We start from the raw sequence: 21,405 nt of genomic DNA on the forward strand, positions 1-21,405 counted from the left end.
TCTATGGTCTATGCTATTAACAAATCATTAATGAGATGCGAATAGAAATTTTTCTCGTATGCAGGACAAGCAAAGTTCAAATTTGTTAACATAAACCTACTTTTTGGGCGTAGAAGGAACTTTTTTCTTGTATCAGTTACCGGTTTTAAAAGAATTTCTCTATGAATTGCGTACTTACCTTTTGGCTTGAGTCATTCGATCACTTTAGAAATTGTAATCGATTGCATTTTATATGTTTTTCGAATAACTAATTGCTTCCACTCCAATATGGTCTGAGCAAAAGTGAGGAGATCGATCAACAGGATGCTACTACATATATACCGACTATGGCGACCTTTGAGGATCCATCATTGTATAAGTCGAATTATTTATTAGACATGCACTTTATATATTTGGTTTACACTAAACAACAAATCAACAATCGAATCGATGGAATTAATCATTCTCAAGTGGGTCGAAATGTGACTATTTTTAGAGCAGGCGGCAGGCGACGGTTGGGGAGGGGGAGGGGGAGGACAAGTTCCTGTTGTCTGAGCACTCCATTTCTTTTGCAGCGACATTGTCAAATCGATGCTCTTCAAATAATTAACTCGAATATTGTGTAAGGTCGACCCACCGACCATGTTGTTATCTTGACAAAACGGATAAAAATCGCAAGGTACTTCCAGAAAAAGCAGCCCCAAAAAGCAAATATCACACAGAAATAAACCACTAAACTGATAACCGTTTCCTAGGAGAAAGAGGGCTTATTAATAGAACCAACATTGGCACACGGCTGTCTTTGCCAAGAGAATAATGCGTTTATAAATACGCGAAAATGATCGATGGATGCAAACGACGACGTGCAAAATCTTTACAAACAAATTTAGGTTGTTGTTTTTTTCCGTTTTCTGATTCTATTTGTTTTTTTTTTTTTTTGTTTTCATTTTTGGTTGGGGCTTATTTGTTTTGCTTTTTAAATGCTTAGATGGATCAGGCGAGTATATATATATATATGTATGTATATAATAAATATTTTACATAGACTTAAGCGTAACTCTTTAAATCAATCACTGAAATTCGCCCTGGGATTGCTGGAATAATCATCATCATCATCATCATCATCATCATCATCATCAACATCATCATTAACTTATAAATCAAAATTAAACAAATTATATATATATATATAGGCATCATCGTGTTATATATCATTCGTGTTATATAGCCTTATAGTCAATCGATAAATGCAGGAAATTGTCAGGATAACTGAAATGTTCAGAGAGCCATTGAAGTTGTGTCTCCTCATGCAAATCAATGCCATGTGTGCGACATCCGACTGAAAAAGAAATAGAGAAAGGCAAATTATCAGTCATTATTATTATCGCAGACAAAACTGAAATCACTGAACAGCTATCAATTTCCATAGTAAAGTGTTTGATTTGAGTACTCAAATCCAAATTTCATTTCTATTTCATGTCTTTAAGGACTTGTGTAATCAAGTGTAATCAAATGAATAAATGAAAAGAAAATTTGACTTGTTAATAACTTTAGTTTTATTATTGTCGAATCGTACAATCGTTGCTATTTTGACCAAGTAACGAGTAAAGTCAAGCTTAACGAGTAATTACTATAATACTACAATAAAACTAAAGTCAAGTAAGCAATCATTGCTATTTTACTCGTTACTAAACTGAGAGATTCGTTGACCAAGTAACGAGTAAAGTTTTTGTACAATAAGCATATTAAAAGAAATTATTAGAAACACCTTTTTTGTAACCAAAGCCGTTTTTTAAATTTGCAAAACTATCGTTTGAAAATGTTTTTTTTTTAAGAAACCCCAAAATAAATAAGCTAAAGACTAACTAAAACCCTGAAATATGAATAACTTAACTGAATTTACTACTTCCTTACTAAAATACTCGTCGACCTACTAACTATCTAGTATGTAGACAAACAAAAATTTCCTTACTCGTTAAAAAAAGAAGAAAAGATTAACTCGTTAAGTATTATTGCTATTCGTTTAGTTGTCTCATTGTAAACAACACTGATTAAAATACTCATAGTATTGAGCTAAATAAATTTCCTAACTAAAGAGTAACATAGATTTAGGAGGGATCCACTGAGACAATGAGGAACATAAAGTTTTACTCGTTACAAAACTCAAGCGTTCACTTAATACTCGTCATAAACTCTACGAATCGCTTGGTATACCCGTTTAATTTGACTAATTTATTTAATAATACAATTACGAATCGTAGAAACCGTATATTCTGATGGGGAATTATAATAGAATATATTAGAAATCTGGCCAGTTTTAGAGATTAAACTATCGATTATGGGGAAGGAGAAAGTTTTCCTCTCGTCAACTAAAAAAGAAATTGAAATGTTTGTGCAATTTTATCAAAATCAGAATATAGCTTAGTTCATAAGAATAAGAATAGTTAAAGCTCTCTATAAACTTTATATACACACACACATTCAAAGAGAGAGTGTGTGTGTGCGTGTGTGTGTGGGTGTATAGGATGCATTCTATCTTGGGAAACCTTCTTTTCTTTTTTGTTCCCATATAAATCACTGTTAGCATTATCTACAAGTGTATTAAGGCATGGCAAATGGCAAATGTTCTTCAATAACATTTAAATCTAAAGTGGATTTTGTTTTTTTTTTTTGTTTTTTCAAAAAATTTCGTCATTTATAATTATAGCTTTTTGAATTGTAATTATAGATTGGCAGTTGAGTGAGTAGTAGTAAAAGTAGGAAGGGAGTCGACGCCCGTTCAAGTTCTCTCCGCCCCACATGCTATATTTCTCTCTCTCTCCCACACACACACGCACACACATACTCTCTTTGATTGTGTGTACAAATCTCTGATAATGGCTGATTACATACTATATGGAGAAGCGAATGAGTGTGGTCAAAGATAAGATTTGTGCAACGAGGCGATTTCAAGTAGAACGGCAAACCCAGCGTTCCGAATGTGTCTTATATATGTATATATATATGTACTTAATGATACGATTTAGCAAGTTTCGCTTTTCGGACGGAGTGATGGGTGGGTGGGTTAAGTGAGTGATTAAACTAAACTAATCGAAACGCATTGCAACTCTCTTTAAAAGCATTTCTCGTCTGATATCTCCAATGTTGGTCCAATAAAAGTCACGAGTTTAATGACCAAAACGAATGGTGGCTGGCGCTAGTCCAAAAATAGAAATGCCCAAACATAGAGGAACTTGCTAAGACAGAGAAAGAGCCAATGACAGAGAGAGATAGTCAGACCTACAGAAGGAGACAGAGAAAGACAGGGATAGAGAGAGAGAGAGAGAACAGCAAACGAAAAAACATTTGATTAACCTCAAAGCCCGGCAAAGTAAAAACAGGTGGAAAGTTATATATATCGTTCGATCAAACACTACAGAATCATAAATATATATATTTATAAGTTATAAAAGTTCCAAAAATGCAAAGATAACGAAGAAATTATAAACTTTTCTTACAAATTCGACCAGCTTCAGGGGGAAAATTTCGCACATATTCACCCCCGAGAACCCGCCACTGTATTTCTCCATAAGTTTTAATGAAAATTACAAGAGAAATGAATGGTAAGCCTTGAGAACAAAAAGTAACGGTGACCGCTAGGTGCGCTAAAGTGCGACAACCTTTAACTGAGAGAGAAAACTATTTTTGCTTAAAAAAACCAAATATATAATGTGTCTTAGAGAACTTAGAACTACTTAATTGTTAGTTAACTGACTAAACATCGATCAATGATCAGTGATCAGTGATCACTATCATTTCTGTTTACCTTTGCGATTATAAATTTTCCATTAAGACATTCATATGAATTTAGTAATTAGCAGTAATCTCAGCAAAAAAAAAACAACATCAAAGCGTTCCTTTCCCGCTGCACACACTCGCACACTTACACACACACACACACACTCACACACACCAAAGAGAGGGAGAGAGAGAGAGAGAGAGAGAGAAAGTGAGTGTGTGTGGCGCCAAACAGTCTGACAATTTATTGATCCCATTTTCTTTTCAATTGACGACAAGAAACGTGCGATCCCAAGAATCAGTCAAGTTGACTAAGTCCTCCCTAAGTCCGTCAGTCAGTCAGTCACTTAAGTGGCACCCCTTTCACCCTTGAACTCCTGCCCTCCCCCTCCCCCTCCTCCACACCCACACCCACCACCATCTCCAGTTCACTTGAAATTTGCGGCTCATAGCTCACGCCTAAAAATAAACACCGATCCGATGTCGATCGATGGCAAGCGAATTGTGTTTTTACTGTGGAAATCTGATAGCGAGAAGGGGCCCAATCATCATAATAATTTAATAGATTGTGTGTGTGTCCAATAGGCCAATAAACCGATACTCAATACACCCACACATAGATACATATATTTGTTTATAGATATACATTCCGTTTCGATTCAAGTTCCGGTCAACAATTTCGCCTCCTCCTCCCTCCTCCTCCTCATTCCACTGCGATGGCAATGCAATTTTTTCTTCAAAAAAAAAAAAAAACTGCTAATCAATTGCCTTTAGCTCTAGGCCCAGACACTTGTCCATTCCACCATAATGAGCGGGGGGCGATGAGGGGAAACAGGGAACAAGGGCAATTATTTCATTTAAATTTTTCGTTTATTTTGACGTAGCAACATTGTAGGGACATGATCAAAAGTTGATATTAAAAAATTGGAAGCCAAAATTGCTTGATGGGGCACTTTTTTTTCTTTCTCTGTCTCTCTCTTTATTTTAGTTTTTACCAGACAAAACAAACAAAATCAAACTTCGTTTTTGATGTTTGCAGACGGTGAGGAAAAGACAACAGACAAAAAATGTATTGAAACAAAAAACAAAACGTGGCAAAAAGATGTGAAAAGAATCGCCAAAGATATAATATATCATATACATATATGTATGCATGTAGGTATGTTTATATTGTATCTGGATTATTTTTCAATTGAGGCGTGGTCAAGAAATTATGAAAATAAATAAATAAATATTTAAGAACTTATTTTAGAGTGTTAAACTGATGGATACCCTGTAAGAAGATTATATAACTGTTAAAAACATAGATCAAAAGATATTGCAAATTGAAATAAAACCAATTCCGAAACGGATTACCTCAAAATATGCAAAGTATCATATTGAAACCGATTTGAAAATCTATCCGAAACAGCAATTCTAACTCTAAAACTAGATGATCCAATTCCCTTACAAACTGTGCTCTATGCCAGTCTCAATATACCCTTTGCGGTTGATGCAGGGTATAATTAGATTGAAATTCAAGCGAAATTGCTCGATGCCATTTATCAACACAGCTGTAGAGAGGGGAGACGATACTCCAGATTGGAATTTTTGCCTGCTATTTTGCACCTTTATGACGACATACCGAGAGCTATTAAAGAAAAGTTTTATAATCAAGACTGTTTTTTTTTTGACCCTTTGTTAAATTAATGTCGCCAAAAATGTCGCAAACAGGCAGAAGAAAGCGTGAAGCTAGAGAACTTAACTTTGAAATATAGAACATAATGAATCCATGTCCTGACATAATCGACCCAACCAAATCGTATAACGATAAGTGAAAGTGCCTCATGTTTTATATAAGGAAATTTCGAGTAAAAATCATACAATATATGATTAAAGCGTGATCGAAAACATCATATATATTAACTTGATTACGAATGGGAAAGGAAAGAGTTAAAAGTCACGAAAATTTTTAAACATTGCACTTAAAGGATGAAATGGAATATGAAAATCTTCAAAATGTTTGAAACAGGCAGACAGAAGTTATTCAGGTATAGTTCAGTCTCATAATGAATCAATTGAATACATCTGAATAGAAGTCCTAAAACTCATTTATCCATGCCTAACTAAATCGAATAATGATAAGTCCTCAATTTGGAATGTATTCTTTGAATACTCAAAATATTGTGAGTATTTCAAGCACACTTAATTTTCAAATAAATAATTCTATCATCCATTGATTCAATTTAAAACAAATTTCAGTAAATTGCTTATTTATTTATTGCTTAATTATCAGTTTACTTCGACTCTGGGGTAAAAGTCACGTGTTTCGTTTAGGTGGCATCCTTCTTCTTCTTATCATTTAAGGTGAACGAGTCATTGCGCAGCTAGGCGTAAAAGGCATCATCTTCGTCAGCCTCCTTGTCGTCATCTTCATGCTCCGCCTCGGAGCAGTCTTCATCGAGAGGCTGCAACGCTGAAGCATTGACACTCTGGGCCATCAGATCAATTATTAGAGCACGACCTTCACGACCAAAACAATTTCCATCCAAGTTCAAGTAGGTCAGTTTAGGTTTGGCTTGCAAAGCGGAGAGAATTACCAAGCCACCATCACATGTTAGGTCATTAAAACTTAGATCTATGACTGCCAAATCATCGTTGCATTCCTCCAGCGAGTCAGCAATGTGGTAGGCGCCTTCGGTTGTAATCAAGCAGTCACCCAAGTTGATTTCCCTCAAGAATGGTGTCTCCTCAAATGCTTCGGCCATTTTGGCGGCACCATTAACACCAAAATTGTTGTCATTCATGTTGATCACTTTCAGGTGGGTATTAGCCTTGAAGCTATCGGCAAGATACTTCACGCCTTCGTAGCGTATGTCGTTATGCATTAGAACAATCTGCTCTAGGGTTCGCAATGCTTTAAAAGTCCTGGCCAATGCCGTGGCACCGAAATCCTGCAAACAATTGTGCCCGCACACAAAGACCCGCAATTGGAGCGGCGATCCCGCTTTTTGGGCATTGGAATGGAGAGCCAACAAGGCCGACGACAGCATGCTACCGCCCAAAGGACCCAGGCCACAGTTGTTGAGGTGAAGCTCCTGCAAGGAGTAGCACACAGGCGAGCGCATGAGTGTACCCAATGAACTCATTCCATTTGGACCCAGAACATTGTAACTAAGATCCAACACTGTTAATTGGGCCTTGGCTTTTATAAGGCCAGAGCACAAATGCTCCAAGGCCAATGGTACTTCTAGTCTCCCGCGGCTTGTAAAAAGGTTCTTCCACAGGGCTTTCTGGAGCTCTGGATGGGACTCCAGCGCTTCCCCTATAGCCTTTGCCGCCTCCACACCAAGTGTGTTGCCTTCGAGTTCGAGATAGTTGACGACTTTTTGCGTTTTCAAAGCATCAACAACATTCTGCACTTGTCCCGACGTATCCCAAATGTAATTCTTCTCCAACAGGGATATACCGTCATATTTAATTAAGTTGGCATCTGTTTTATCAAAAATATATTTCTCCATATTCCTTTGAAACAACTTTTTAACAATATCGAGTTATAGAAATTTGATTTTTTTTCCAAGTCAGAGTATTACTTACTTGAACAAAATGTAAGTTAAAAGTGAGTATTCTATAAATACTCCAAAGCACACTAATTACACTAATGAATAAGTATATGAAACTTTGAATGAGTTGTAGAGGTGAAAAAACATCCATACATTGAAAATGACATCGATAGTTTCGATACATCGATAGTTTTTCCATCTCTAATGAGTTGTCAAACTGCAATGAATCTTCAAAACCCCCTGAACTAATAAACTTGTAAGTATACCAAACTTTGGACGACGTACGAGTTGTAGAGGTGGAAAAACATCAATACATTGAAAATTTCGATACATCGATAGCTTTTCCACCTCTAATGAGTTGTCAAACTGCAATGAATCTTCAAAACCCCCTTTATAAAAAATCGATTGAAATATGCTTATGAGAACCATGCGAGTAAGCGAGACAGAAGATAAAAGAAAGCAAAGGCCTAGAGCTTAGAGCAGTTGTAAAACGCGCCGAAAGGACATAGCCGAAGGCGCACGAGCTCAAGTACGACGAGCTGCACCTGTGAAATGGAAATTTTAGATCCTAGATCAATAGATGGACCAAAGGACTTTGGTTATCATTTTGACTGCAATTGGACCACCCACCAAGCAAGAATGGGGCGTGGCAGGGTAAGGTAACGTTTCCAGGCTTTTCTTTTTCTTTGCTTTACATTTCTTCTCTCAATTTAGTTTACTTGTTTTTTGTGTTTTGTTTTTTTTTCTGTGCATTTTGCAGGTTGCCATTGTTTGTCTGATTGACGAAATGCAAACGAAAATGTGTCGAAATTGGGACTAAGCAAATATGCAAAGGTGGCAAACACAGCACAGCAATAAGAAAAAAGCAGAGCAGAAAAAGAAAAGAGAGTGTGTGTGAGAGAGAGAGAGCGAGAGGGAGATGTGCGAGTGCAGTGCAATGGAGTGCCCAAAGGGAGAGCGAGAGCGAGCGGGAGAGAGAATAAAGTAAAGATGCAAGAGCCAAGGCAAGTGATAAACATTCAAGGTGCGATTTCCGTGCAACAAGCAAAGGGAGAGGGGGAGCGGGAGTGTGAGAGAAAGAGAGAGAGATGGAGAGTAAAGGTGTTGGCGACGGAGGAGGTGTAAAATACAAATAAGCGGAGGTGATATCTCAGAACTTCCTTTTCACACATTCAACGACGATGAGCACCCTACACAAACATGCACACACACACACACGCACACACACATGGACGTTTTTGCCTCTGCGTCGATGTCGACAGCGACGTTGCTTTCCGGCAAACGACGCCAAGATCCGCCAGCCGGCGGCAAATCATGAAAGCGGGCTCTCCAAAAACAACAACAACACAACAACAAAAAAAAGAACACAAAAACGAAGTGAAAAAAAAGTGAGCCGAATGCCAATGCATCAGGAGAGAAAACGAAGCGGCAGCAGAGCCCCACACACACACACACACACACACGCCAAAAAGGAGAAGTCGTCGTAGCCAAAACCGCTGGGCAGAAGAAGAAGAAGAAATGCGTTTTCGTTATTTTTGACGCGTCTTAGATTCTCAACCGTTGGGCTACCCAAAGCCGCTGCCGCTGCCGCTGCTGCCACCGACGCAGCCGCCTGCCGTTTTGCCTTGACTGTTGTTGTTTCTTTTCTCATCTCCTCCTCCTCCTCCTCCTCCTACTAGCCTCCTCCTCTGGCTGTCTGTGCTTCTTCATTTCTCGTTCTTTTCTTCGTTTTGGTTTGGTTTGGTTTTTTGATTTCTTGGAATCGCATCTACTTTGAACCTTCCACGTTCCCGCCGACAAACTGCATTGTATATTTGAATTTCATTTCAATTTAAATACAATTTTCTATGAAAATGCACGCACTACAAATACACGTACGTGCAATCGCCTCGCCCCCAACTACCTCCGCTCCCCGATCCCACCCGAGGAGAAAACCCCGCGACGACTAGCACCACCTCTTCATACCATGCCGACGACTCTGCCCCATCCCCCACGATCAATTGACCATGTTTAGAATGCATTTATGTGATTTGGATTACACTAACTGAATCTGGCCTGGGGCTAAATGGGATTAATGGAAATAAGGGAAGGCAATGTGTCTGGTGTTGAGTTCCCCCCACCCCTCTTTAACCGGAAGAAGATTCGAAACCAACAAGAATTTCGAATTGAATTCATTTCTTGACAAGATTTTGACAAAATTCTCGTTAAAAACTCTTTGATTTTGGCCAAACGAACTGAAAGGGAGAGAGAAACCTAACTTTCCAAGCAAATGTGAAGCATTTCGCGAAATCGGGGGAACTATGCCCCCTAAACTATGCAATAAACAGTAGAAGAATTCGCTTTTAAAATAAAAAGAAGTAGTCTTTGAAGAAAAATTTGTTTATTTATTATAGTTTTTAATTTTTTCCAGCCTATTGGAAAGAAATTGATGTGAAAAGGTCATCAAAACTTATGATTATCTTACAACAAAAATGATTAAACGAATATATAGACCAACAAAAGATCAAAATCTAGACAAATATTGCAGTTAGGGCCAAGAAACTGTTGTTAACTGAGCTAAGAAAATTTTTGGACGCAAGATCAACAAAAAGAGCTGCGAAAGATAGTTCAAGGACCCTAATTGACAGGATCTAATGCTGGGATAGAGGTCTATAAAGGACTATGCAGGCCCTAGGCCAACATTTAAGATCTATCCATACAAGAGACCGACTTCAGAAAATGAAAAGGTGAATGGGAAAGCGCCTAAGAAATCAGACTCTTTGAAAAGAACTTGGCCTGAACATCCAAGCTACCAATATGGGTTATGAACTAAACAATCTTTAAGTTTTAAGGAAAGGAATTCAAAGTTAGCCAAGTAATAGAGAAATATATTAGGCAATGTTGGGAATACGCGAAGAGATTAATTTTTCGGCAATTAAAAACAACCCCAAAAATTTAAGTTAAACTGTTGCTTAACTCTGTTGCTAATCTCTCCCTCTCTCTCAAGAGAGAGAGGCTGTGTGATGGATTGATCCGAGCAATGGCCCACCTTAAGCCAGGCGTGGCCATCAAGGACACTCAAAAAGATCCTCACCCAAACACACACACACACACACACACACACCTAGTGGTATGACCTTTGGGAAAATACGTGTTGTTGTCTAAAATCTAGAACCTAATCCCAAAGGACATCTCTCTCTCTCTCTCTCTCTCTCTCTCTCTCTTTCTCTCTCTTCCTCCTTTGTTCACCCACTTGTTTTCTGGCATTTTCGTTTCTTTCTTTCTTTCTTTGAGCACTTTGAGCTCTAAGTTTTTCGACAAAATCTCTCACCTTTCAAATGGGAAATTCCTTCAATTCGCCGAGGAGAAAAAGAAGGTCGTAAGCATGCAAATAAAAATTTCACACCTTAGCCTCACACAAGGAGGGCAGCATCAGCAGCAGCAACAGACACACATCTGGGTAATTCCCAAACCAGCCTAAAAAAAAACACACACACACACATACAGACACACACACACCTCAAAATGAACCATATGGACACGAACAAGGATTCTTTGAGCAACTCAGGCGTACATATTGATGATTGTCAATGAATAGAAAGACAGATAGCAAGAAAGAGAGAGAGAAAGATAGAGCATATAATTCGTAAATCCCAGCCGCAGGTATTTAGTTCCGCCTTTAGTCTGTCTTTGGAATTCCCAATGCCTATTATTGCACCTAAGCCACCACCAGCAGCAACAGCAGAGAGCATAGAGCACTGAGCACCCAGCAAGATCAGTCCATCTCGCTTGCACACCTTGGTCTCTTGTCGCCGGCGCCGCAGGTCAGGATGATGGGCACCCAACGGCGATGCCGATGACGATGCCTCGAAAATCCACACGTACTTTTCATTGTAGACAAATTTGGGTTCCCTCTTTTTCTTCTACGTGTCTCTTTTTTTTTTTTGTTGTTTTCTTGTGTGTTTTGTTCTACTGTTTTTCAAATTTTCCAAATTTTCAAATGTTATTCCATACTTGTTGTACTTGTGAGCCTGAATGACCAAACGATTCTCTCTCTAGAGAGAAAGAGAGGGAGGGAGAGCGAAAGAGAGATGGATGAAACAAAACACTTGGCCAGTTCCAACAACTTGTGTCCAGGGGATATTTGAAAGAACGAAACGAAGAGAAAAGAATAAACCTGCCTAGACTGACTGTTGCCTGCTGCTGCCTGCCCCGGGGGCCTTTGTGTTAACCAATACACACACACACACACACACACACACATACAAACATATAGGAAAAATTCTAGTCTTTTTGTTGTTCAGGTTTTTCTTTCTTTCTTTCTTTTTTTTTTCAAAGACATTGATGAATTGAAGAATGATTGCCAGTTGGTGCCGCAGGGCGGATCTTCATTTTTGGGATCAGTTTTTCAGTTCGCTTCGGTTCGTTTGTGTTGTTCAATAGAAAAATAAATAAGTCAGCTAGCCGCCGTTGCCGCCGCCATGCACTTGGCCTGGCCAGACTGACTGGCACCTTTTTCTTGTTTCCACTCAGACTCTGGGTCTACGCGTCTGGCTGAGAGGCTGCTTATTATACACACACACACACACACACACACAGAGGCAGACAGTCAGACAACACTTTTTGTTAGATGATGTCTGTTGTCCCCATCTATCCATCCATCCATCCATCTAACCATCCATTTCTTTCTTTCTTTCTTCTTCTTTCTTAGTTTTCTTGTTGATTGTTTTGGCCTTAAGGTAATTGATAGCCAGGGGCTGGGCAAAGTGTAATCCTTAAGATAACTCACCCGCTTTGCGCACAGGTGTTGATAATTCGGCCATCAGGTCGGCCAAATTCTTCTTTTGTCCACTTTCGCTTAAAGGTGAAATCAATTTTTGCGTATACGTGAAATCCTATTAAAAAAATAACACGAAAATCGAAGCGAAAGAGAGAAAGAGAGAGATAGAGCGTTAAAAAAAGAATCCTTGTGACGTTTCCGTCTGTGTTACTGCTTACATCATCGGTGTAGAAACGAACGGGTAGATTCTTAAAGGATTCCTGATCTCCATATGGTTCCATCAATCGTCTATTTACAGCCCAAAATTGATCAAATTTGTCATTGATTAGGCCCAACCAAAGTTGATTATGATCCTTTTTCTGCATGGCCGAGATAACAAGGCCACGATGCTTCAAAACATCGGCTTCCTTCAGGCAGGACATATAGTGTGACTCCAGCAGTTCTCTTCAAATAGAACAATAAGTGTTTATATTAGAAAATTAAGTTAAGTTAAGTTAAGTAAAGACTTATTTGCTTATTTTCTATATCTACCTAAGATCGTTCCCTAGCAACGAACCAAATTTATTGGCCAAAAAAACACAAATTTACGCTAAAACTTTGTTAACCCTGTTGAAGTTATGTTTAGTCCTTTCTTCTTATCACAGTTTCATATTATTTGTTTGTATTCGATTAACATAATTTGATTGTTTCAGTCGTTAAAGTAGTTGGAAACCTTTTCAAAAAGTTCAAATTTGTTTGATTGAGGAAAATCGAACTTGCCTTAAGAATTTAGCATCATTTTGGGTAGTATATAGACTCTGATTCAGATTTTTCTCTTTTCCCCATGTTATTGTTTTCTAATACTAAAATAAATTGAATATTGTTTATAGGTCTACACAATTCTTTAACAAATATGAGAGTTATATGGTATAAAGTGTTTAGTTTGCGATATTATCCGTTCGAGGGCTTGTGAGAGTGAGCGAGATAGCCACATTTACTGTGTTTCATATGAGAATAGAGTAGAAATTTTCAAATTCTACAATCAAACTTTAAGTTTAAACTTAGAACAACGACCAGTTCTTATGCTTATAGCCTAAAATTCTTGCTAACATCACAAGTTGATAGAAAACTTTACAAATTGATAGAAAAAAGATCAAAGTAAGCAAGTTAATCATATAAATTTGCTCATGAAACGCAGAATTTCAATCCTAAAAGCTGTTTAGACTCTAATAAAGATAAGATATGTTAAATTCAATTTCGAATTTCAGTTTAGGTCATTTATCTATCAAGTGATATTATTTACACAGAGTTAATGAAACTCTATAGGGTAAAACCCCTATAAATGTGGATTTTAGCAAGTGTAAATTAATAATCTTCAAAAAATCATCAAATGACGATTAAGAAATTTACAAAAAGCTTTTCAATTACGGAATTGTTTCATATAGGCTTTTCATTATAATTACGAGTGCCAAAATCTAAAAACTAATACTATAAAGCTTTTTTATCGCATAAAACTTGACTCTACGCTCTGAATGGAAATTATTCTTAGGCAAAGACTAATGACAAAGACTTAACTAACTGCAGACTAACCTAACCTATTCCTAGCATTGTAACTTTACATTAGATTAGAACAAACATAAATGATTTGCTCATACTTTGAGTTTAATTTGACCAAAGTATCCTCGGGAAATTTGGAAAAGTGTATGGTGAGACACCAGGGCGTGCAATCATCTTCCGGATGTAGCAGATCATATAGTACACCTGGAAAACGGACATAGAAAAATATCAATTTTATGAAAATACTTGAGACAAACCTATTTATAATTCCAATTGGAACAAAAATTGACTTTGACTGGGAGGCAAAGAGGAAGAAGTCTTCATTGGCCTAGATACCAAAAACATTTAATGACTTGAAATGTTATAAAAACATTTTAACGACTCTTGAATGTAGAACAAATACAAAAATCATATATGTATACAACATACATTATACATATATAAATTTTGAAATTTGGGCCAACATGTCGTTGATATGTCAATGATATAGACAGTCTAATGAACAGTGAAACTCTCTTGAAAGGACAAAGATGTGGGCAAGAGAGTTGTCACAGGATAATAAATAGCCTCCTTACCAATTGGATAGTGCAGACGCAAAGGTGTTCCATTGAAATCAAACCAAACGGCTCCATCCTGATGTTCCGCAGCAATGTAGCGTGTGAAATATTTGCGCACCTTTTGGTGGGGGAGGAGAGAGGAAGTTTGTATATTAATCCATGATTGAATTAAATGTTTATTACCTTATCAGTGACCAAGGGCAAGTAGCTGAGACGTGATATCATCAGGTAGAAAGGCTCCGGCTTGATGCCAACAATCTCATCTCGATCGGCCTGGAAACAGATACCGATTTGTCCCTCCCATATCATGCGCAACACTTCACGATCGTGGGCCATGATTGTTTTGTTTATTTATGTTTGTTTTTTTGTGCGCTCTCTCTTCTTTTTGCTTATTTGTGGATAAGGGGTGTGGGAAATTTTAAAACAGTGTGCAAAACGCACAAACATCCAACACTTTGCAACACTGAAACTCTAACTACGACGACTATCGATAATTATCGATACAATTCACATCATGGTGACTATGCGACCATGATAAAAATAAAATAGTGCGCCTAATTTAAATTTTTGATATTTTTCTTTGCATTTTATTTCTAAGGTAAATTTAATGAAAACGAGACATGTGTAGATAACCAAACAAGTAAAGTTTTTGTGGTTGTGAGCTATCTACATGAATCTTATCTACATACGGCCAGACAACAAAAACTCACCTCTCTCTCACTCAGCCACGATTGAAATGGATGTGTGTGTGGGTCTGGCCACTCTTGAAATTGTTATTGCAAACAAAAGCAAACTCCTTCTATCTCTATCCGTGCCGTGATGTAAATATGAAGTGGAATCTCATTGCGTTTGCAACAATTGAATTTAAACATCTATCAAAGAAATCGAATTATTCGGCGTATTGATTAGACCAACAAAAGCAAGAAGAAAAGGAGTTCTTTAAGCAAGACAACGACGACGACGAGATCGGGAGACGGTGTGAGTGAGAGAGGGGCACATATTTTGTGGACGATCCCAACGAACGGAACGAACAGAATGGATGTTGAAATACCTGTTTTGGCTGGATATCTTAATGTTCCAACTCAAACTGGATTTTCGCTGAATCGCATTTCGAAAAAGGTAAGCCTAGAAACGAATATATTTCAACATTGAAATGCAAATAAACTATGACTGAAAATTGCACAAAACCATCTATACATATAGATATATGCATACATAAATAGTTGTATATACTATATATACATGCATATGTATGTATATGTATGTAGGTAGAATGGTATCTTTTCTTTCGATTGAGAACGAGAATATCATTTCCATCTGCAATGTGCATGGCATGTGTATACAACGAACAACACTACCAAACGAACGAACGTACGAACGAACGGCACACGCATACTTGTTGCATACAAATGAACCCAGGAGCGAGCGAGAGAGAATAATGCCGACTAGTCTTTTTCTTCGATTTGCGTATGCGCGCCTGAGACATGAGCACACACATACTCATACTGTATACTCAGAAACACATACATATGTGAGTAACTGTGTGTGTGTGTGTGTTCGACAGGAAATTCTTCAGTACGCAGTAATAGAAATAGTCGAGCCAGCAAGAGCAAAAGAGAGAATGAATGAGCGGGGGGGGTAGGGAGGTAGGGAGCCACAAAAGAGTGTCACAGTGGGTGTAAGGGGGGGTGGTGAGCGAGTAGGATGACAGGGTAATACAAGGAAGGGATGGGCCCAGGCTTTGCCACTTGATCACATACAAAAACAACTTAGAAATACATGCATTTGTATACATGTGTGTGTGTATATGTATATTTATTTTTATTTTGCCGATTTCTGCCGTTATGTAAGCTAAACTTGGAATTTGATGATTCCGGCGAATTTGATTAGCACAATCCTAAATAAAAAACAAAAAATTATACCACACAAAGAGAGGAATCAAATTAAACTCTTACACAGGAACGGAATTGGCAACACATGAGGGCAAGTGGGCCGCAATAAATCTCCCTTCCGTTGGTCTTGATTTGGGAAATTTCCCTTATTGTCTCTCTTTTCCAAGGATTGGTGGGTTATTTTAGAGATTAGATCATGATACATGCCGAATTTGGTGTCTCTAGCTGGAATAGTCTTTGAGAAAAACACTTTTCTCAAATTGCTGGGGCGGAAGAGGGCGTGCCAAAAATTTAAAATAAACTTGATCACTATACATACTACACGAGTTTATATACCAAATTTGGTGGCTCTAGCTTTCATAGTCTCCGAGATCTAGGTGTTCAAACGGACGGACATGGCTAGGTCGACTCGGCTGATCAAGAATATACATACATATATACTTTATGGGGTCAGAGGAAAAGCTTCCTTCTGCCTGTTACATACATTTTTGCGACTTAAATATACCACCCCATGGTAATAATGCGCAAATTCGAATTCAAAGTGGAAACTTTTGAACTTACTTTCTCACATCGGTCTAAACCCTTGAATTAATCGAAATTAATCTATTTCCTTTAATTGCAGAAAACATGCGGTCGATATTGCCTTTTATTTAAGGCCAGTCGACATGGTATTGCACGTCTGGAAATTGGCGAAAGCAAGGACGATAAGAATCCCAAAATATTTGTACTCGGAGACTGTGTTAAGATCACAAAAGAAGCGGCCAATAATCTCATACACATTGTGAAACACAATGGAACCCTGGCCCTCAACACAAATGGCGATGAGGAGCTAAAGGATTGGCTTAAAGCCCTTCAGACTGTTGCATTTTGCGATACAAACACCGGACACCATGGAACCAATCATGGGGGTCACGGGGCGGCCATTGAGGAGGATAACGATCTGTATTGCAGTTCATTTGTAAGTACCAACAACAACAACAATAATAACAACAGCAACAACAACTTTGCCGTTTACTTGCCGCGAAAATATTTCCGCTTATTGCTCCGATTGTACAAGTTGTAAGCTTTTGGAGGACAGCAAAGAATTTCCAGATCAGTGCCAAATTTCAAACGTGTACAATGCGCTGTTCCGGCCTTCTGCAGCCATTTCAAATAGCGTACAAACAGATTGTACGTCAAATAACGAACGGTGGAGCACTTCGTAGTGTGATGATAGGTACAGCAAGGATCATAGGCCCAGAGCCGTGAACTCTCATCAAAACAGCCGCCATGGAATTTCGTTGGCATGCAGCAACTAAAAGAAACAGAGACAAATAATACTAATGACCTAGACTATTATTTTTTGTACTCACAGTTTCTCGAGGGCCATATGTATGCGATCCTTGATTTCCATATTTGTCATGGCCTGACGCAGGGCAGGCGGTCCCTCAGTACGCCGACTGAGAGTCAAGAGATCAAGAAATGGTATCAGCTCAAAGCGGACGCTAGCCAAAACCTTAACAATATGAGATTGCCGTTTGGGCCATTGATAGTCTAACCACATAATGGCAGCCATTAGAACCTGCCGGAACGGAGAATTGCCTACTGATTTGAATATACAATATGTCTATAACCCACCTCCATTTCCGTGTTGACTGCAATTGTGTCCAGACAGAGAAGTCGACTGACCTTCTCCACTCTCATTTGCAAAAATTCAATACTGGCTGCAATTGGCAAGAAACATGGTCCCAAACGTTCAAACAGAGTCTTCTCTATGGCTATGGATCTCGATCTGGCTTTTTGATATAGAGATACGCACTTCTCTGGATACTTTTGACACTCTCGATCGACAATTTGCCACATATAGGCGGCCAATTGATCGCAACGCAAAAACTGGGCAGCCCGATGGACATCCATGAAATGGCCAGATTCCATGACAGCACAGGGTTCGATGGCCCATCGATAAATGGAGATAAACGCACGTCCCGTTACCATGGGAGAGGGCAAATCTATCATTTCGGTCACCTCAAGACTCCGAAAGAAATGCGAAATGGCTCGCAATACCAAATTATGGCAATGGAATTCCTTCCCATCCACCACCACAATCAATGTGGGTCGTATATTGCGTTGAAACACCTGCCAGAGACGCTCCATTAGCGGTCGTCGTGGACTCATGGGTCCCTTAGACCAATTCTCTAGATTGGGTCTCTGCATATAAATCGCATTCAGCTGAATCTTGGGTTGCAAGTTTTCCTTTTTCATCGCCTCCGCCGCCGTTTGAGCCACAGATTCGTTAAAAGTCAGTTTACCACGCAACAACTCATGAATTTGGTCGATACGACGATTATTCATATGGACTTTGTCTGCATCACGAAGATATGGCTCCATTTTTACGGCTAATTTCGATTATTAAATCGTATACTAAACTAAGAAATATGGGAAATCTTTGTATATATTTTGAAACAGTTTGCTAGGCTATTGAGTTTCATTTGACAGATTTACTCACTCATGACTTTTCTCTTGTTCTAGGATGGTCTGTTTATGATCACGTTGATACCATCGGAGGCATCGATACGTTGCAACATTGAACCGAAGACTTATATGCTCCAAATGACGCCGACTGAATTGCAATTGAAATCGGAGGATCTAAATGTAACGATTGCCATGTGGCCATATCGTTTTATACGAAAATATGGCTATCGTGATGGTAAATTCACATTCGAGGCGGGACGCAAATGCACCACGGGCGAGGGAGTCTTTACATTGGATCACACCAATCCCCAGGAGGTATTCCGTTGTATGTCCGCCAAAATGAAATCGATGAAGAAACTAATCAATGGCAGCGATAGTTTGAGTAGCATTGAATGCGTGGAGAATCAATTTAGTGCCGTTGCTGGGATGGAACCGGGCTCACGTAGTCCATTGCCACCGTCGCCATCGAGTAATCCGTTGAATGCAGCTGAATTCGAAATCAATTCCACGCAGAGTTGTATATCATTGCGTGGTTTTATAAGCTCAAATGATTCATTGAATAACTTCTCAGCCAATAATAGTGGAGGAGGAGGAGGAGTTGGTGCTGGTGCAGCAGCAGCAGCAGCAGCCAACAAACATATACCGAATAAGCCGCCACGCAAGTTACCCAATCCAGTGCCAGTTGCTCCTCCTCATTGTGATAAATACAAGAATATTGTGAAATACGAACCAGTTGCCATAACAACATCATCGCCAGCCGATGCAACCGGATCGGCGGTTATACTGAAGCCTGGATCACCCGATTCCATGCATCGTGCCAGTCCACCAGATTTGCCGCTGCGCAATGAGAGTGTCATCAAGCCGCCAATGGAGCGGGACTACGAATGCATTGAGAATATAACCGATGCGTGGAAAACTCGCGGTGTCGGCGATGTCAGACACTGCGAACGTATACCATCAATACTCTGTGATAGTGGGGATTTTGTGAGGCAACAGCAGCGTGATAAACGCTTAACCCCAACGGCTGGTACACCAAAAATCATAGATATTGATATTGGGGAAGGTTCTGCATTGCCGTTGCCGTTGCCATTGCCGCCACCGCCGCCGCCGTCGTCATCATCCACCTCAATTGTTGGTGTACTTGTCTCCTCTCCGCCGCCGGATGCGAATTATGATCGTTTGGATTTCCTATCGCCAAATCATAAAACCTCCAGCGGTTATAAAACGATTGTCAATGTCACATTGCCCGTGAATCGTTTGCCACCGCCGCCAAATGAATACGAATTGATAGCTAGTCCAGATACAGAAAGTTTTCGCAAGGCCGATGACAGCCATTTGGGCTACGGAGTGCTCCGTAAATCATCATCATCATCATCATCGAACACCACCAACATGAATAATAATAACAATAATCAGAATCATACTAATAATAATAATAATAATAATAATAATGGTAATAATAATAATGGTAATTCAACAAACTCAACAACAACCACATCGACTTCTGTTGGCATTTGCATTAACAACAACAACAACGAATCCTCCTCCACTTCAGTATCAACAACTCTCGATCATCGTAGCTACAATGGACTCAACTATACAATTGTCAGCAAACCCAAAAGAGTGTGAAATGGAAAAAGGATAAGCAGCAGGAGCAAGGACAATCGAACTCTAATCTCTATTGTAATATTCATATTTCGAATATAAGTTGAACAAACGTTTTTGTTTTAATTTTTATATTACTTAACTTTTTGCTAAAACAAAAAAAAAAACGAAACAGAACGAAATGGAACGAGAGAAGTTCATCTCGCTCTATCTCGCGTAATGATTCAAAAGGTTTTTTTTTTTTTGTTGTTTATAGACGTTCATAATCTGTGATTCTACTGTTAATGAAAAAAAATTGTCATATTTAGTCTGGCATTTTGTAAACACTGCCCGCCCCACCACACCCCCTCAAAAATATATATATGTAATACACACACACACACACACATCGAGCTCACACACACTCAAAAGAAAGATATGGAATTGCAATCATTTGAATATTTAGAATTTTAAGTCCATTTATTATATATATTATCGATGACGATGAAGATAATGTCAGGGAATCTCTCCAAGGGGCCAATCTACTTATATCCTAGCATTTTTTTGAAATTTATGTTCATTTAGACATTTCTTGAAAAGTAAATTTATACCAGGTAAAAACAATGTTATAAAAGATATTTATAGATGTTTGCCATATCAAAAAACAAAAACAAAGCCAGATTAAGTATGTAAATAACAGAAAATGATTTAAATTAATGATTTTAAATTACATTTTGTCAAGTAATTATCAATGGAGAAGAAACTGTGGCCCATTGTCCTTAAACCACAATATTCGGCGGTGCCTTGAAACTATTTGAACTAAACTAAAATTAGTTATATATATATATGTGTGTGTATGTGTAAATACCATGTGAAAAAGCCATATGGAAAAAGCTGTAGAATATTGCGTTTATTATTTTATTATTATTGTGGAATCTTAATGTTATGTAACCGGCCAGATTGTGATCGGAAAAGTTTTCCGATATATCCTGCGCATAGCCACAAAAACAGCCATGCTTAACGGGATCGTTGTGAACGACGTTTTAAAGTATCATCTCGTTATTTACACATTTTTTTTTTTTTTTAATTTTGATAAACATGCGTTTTTTTTTTATTTGTAACATACTGTCTACTATATGTTCTATTTGTAAATAAATATATATATTATATACATATACGAAAAATGACACCAAGATTCGTTCGTTGTCTTTACATTTTCAACTTGTAGATCATCAAAATGTCTCTTTGTTTCAAGTGAAGATCATTTTAGTGGTGAAAAAGTTTAGGACTAAGAACTGAAACTTAAAGGATTAGTCTGGAAATCAATT

General features: G+C 38.4%; 4 protein-coding genes across 4 annotated transcripts; 1 reads left to right on the forward strand and 3 right to left on the reverse strand.

The window, feature by feature from the left end:
• Positions 1-1,140: 1,140 nt before the first annotated feature.
• LOC6644706 (autophagy protein 5) lies at positions 1,141-14,574 on the reverse strand. The gene is made up of 6 exons (XM_002067493.4): positions 14,334-14,574; positions 14,169-14,268; positions 13,692-13,797; positions 12,276-12,501; positions 12,067-12,172; positions 1,141-1,318 (listed from the first exon to the last, which is right to left on the reverse strand). Exons 1-6 carry the CDS (start codon positions 14,484-14,486, stop codon positions 1,200-1,202), a joined length of 810 nt encoding a protein of 269 aa, XP_002067529.1. The 5' UTR covers positions 14,487-14,574; the 3' UTR covers positions 1,141-1,199.
• Positions 6,004-7,388, reverse strand: LOC26529727 (ran GTPase-activating protein). The gene is made up of 2 exons (XM_015177973.3): positions 7,333-7,388; positions 6,004-7,271 (listed from the first exon to the last, which is right to left on the reverse strand). The coding sequence occupies exon 2, from the start codon at positions 7,254-7,256 to the stop codon at positions 6,123-6,125; it is 1,134 nt and encodes a 377-aa protein (XP_015033459.1). The 5' UTR covers positions 7,257-7,271; positions 7,333-7,388; the 3' UTR covers positions 6,004-6,122.
• A 310-nt stretch (positions 14,575-14,884) lies between the features above and the next one.
• On the forward strand, positions 14,885-20,970 carry LOC6644705 (rho GTPase-activating protein gacK). Its single transcript, XM_023177017.2, has 3 exons — positions 14,885-15,269; positions 16,665-17,000; positions 18,551-20,970. Exons 1-3 carry the CDS (start codon positions 15,186-15,188, stop codon positions 20,120-20,122), a joined length of 1,992 nt encoding a protein of 663 aa, XP_023032785.1. The 5' UTR covers positions 14,885-15,185; the 3' UTR covers positions 20,123-20,970.
• Positions 16,966-18,503, reverse strand: LOC26529088. The gene is made up of 3 exons (XM_015177962.3): positions 17,660-18,503; positions 17,395-17,603; positions 16,966-17,336 (listed from the first exon to the last, which is right to left on the reverse strand). Exons 1-3 carry the CDS (start codon positions 18,407-18,409, stop codon positions 17,054-17,056), a joined length of 1,242 nt encoding a protein of 413 aa, XP_015033448.2. The 5' UTR covers positions 18,410-18,503; the 3' UTR covers positions 16,966-17,053.
• Positions 20,971-21,405: the final 435 nt, after the last annotated feature.

The sequence above is a fragment of the Drosophila willistoni genome, assembly GCF_018902025.1.
Source record: "Drosophila willistoni isolate 14030-0811.24 chromosome XL unlocalized genomic scaffold, UCI_dwil_1.1 Seg142, whole genome shotgun sequence".
Lineage (NCBI taxonomy): Eukaryota > Metazoa > Arthropoda > Insecta > Diptera > Drosophilidae > Drosophila > Drosophila willistoni.